General features: G+C 40.2%; 1 protein-coding gene across 1 annotated transcript in view; it reads left to right on the top strand.

Annotated features, from left to right (window-relative positions):
* The window catches only part of LOC107099396 (glycine-rich cell wall structural protein-like), a 3,440-nt gene extending 2,396 nt beyond the window's left edge, over positions 1–1,044 (top strand). Inside the window, exon 2 of the mRNA XM_015397491.1 lies at positions 950–1,044. Within this exon, the coding sequence (XP_015252977.1) occupies positions 950–1,044 (95 nt within the window). The remainder of the gene's footprint in view (positions 1–949) is intronic.
* The last annotated feature ends 276 nt before the right edge of the window (positions 1,045–1,320 follow it).

Here is a 1,320-nt window from a genome sequence, read left to right as displayed (position 1 = left end):
CAATCCCTCACACTAAGCATGCTTGTAGCGACAGTGGAGAGGAAAAACTCCCTTTGAACAGGAAGAAACCTCCAGAAAAAACAACAAACTATGCAGTTTTTGTTTTGAAATATCTGCCCATCAGTTAAATTGTTGTGCTGTCACGTGGAATATGAGTTTTAACTTATAATTTCAACTTATTAGTTACAATAACTGTACCAGACTATTGATGGGGGAACCACATAAGATCGTTCCCATCTTCTGTTTTTGAACAAACCCAGTATGTTTCCAATTCCCCCGGTCCTCTCTGTGAGGCCTGGACCAGCTGCTTCTGATGAGTTCCTCTTTCACACCAGCAAATATTTTCCATCCAAGATAAATGGTGATGATTGTGTGGTGTTTAAAGGGAGAGAGAAAACTTCTATAATAAAATATCTGGACCAGAAAGAACTTTGGGGAAAAAAACAACACATTTCTTTGCTCTTGGGGAATCTTGTCTAAAACATTTTATTGAAATATGTTTTTTTAGCGCTGCATAAGTCAAACAAAGTTTTGCAAACTACAAATCAAGGTTCCCCCGCAGACACGATTGAATTTCTATTCCTCCAGAAGCTAAACTCCCTCTTAAAGCAGTGCTCATATCAGGTTTTTATTTAGAATATTAGTTGGAAGGAAACTTTTCCTCTTATTCACATTAATCCAATGTGCAGCAATGTTTAATGACTCCAGTCTAAAGTAGTGCAGGTGCACACCACATGTAAAGATCCTCACACAGTGTAACCTGAACCTGACTCCTTACCGTCCTCTTGACCGACATCAGCACCTAGCCGGTGGTTGATGTAATGCATGAGAAACCGCTGATGAATCATAAAATCCTGCTTACATCAGGAAGCTCTTAGCCTACCAGCCACAATTAAACATAGTCCACCATTAAACCTTCCAGATAACCTTAAATTGTCTGTCTGCTCAGGCTGGAAGTCTCCTGCTTTAGGTAACCGCAGCAGGCAACAGATGCTTCCAAACTTTCCGTCTACGTGTCCGGCAGCTCGTGCATCAGCCTTGTGAAACATACAGCAAGCGTTCAGCCAGTAGGGGAACGGAGCCAGGAGCAGAAGCAGTTTCATAATCTTTGCCCTGAGGCTTTTATAAACATACTGGGCTCCCTAAAAGGGAGAAACTTCACTTTGAATCATTTAGAGATTTTGTTAACTTTTAAAACAGATTAAATATTAAAATATATGGCAAAAGGTCCAATATAACTTAAACATTTTTAAATGCTGTTCAGCAAATGAGAGCACAGGGTTTTGGCAGTTTGCTGATCTAAACCATGCTCTGAGGATG

This window comes from Cyprinodon variegatus, unplaced genomic scaffold (assembly GCF_000732505.1).
Source record: "Cyprinodon variegatus isolate N-32 unplaced genomic scaffold, C_variegatus-1.0 Scaffold866, whole genome shotgun sequence".
NCBI lineage: Eukaryota > Metazoa > Chordata > Actinopteri > Cyprinodontiformes > Cyprinodontidae > Cyprinodon > Cyprinodon variegatus.
Note: the sequence above shows the minus strand (reverse complement) of the source record. Positions and strands in the feature narration are given on the sequence as shown.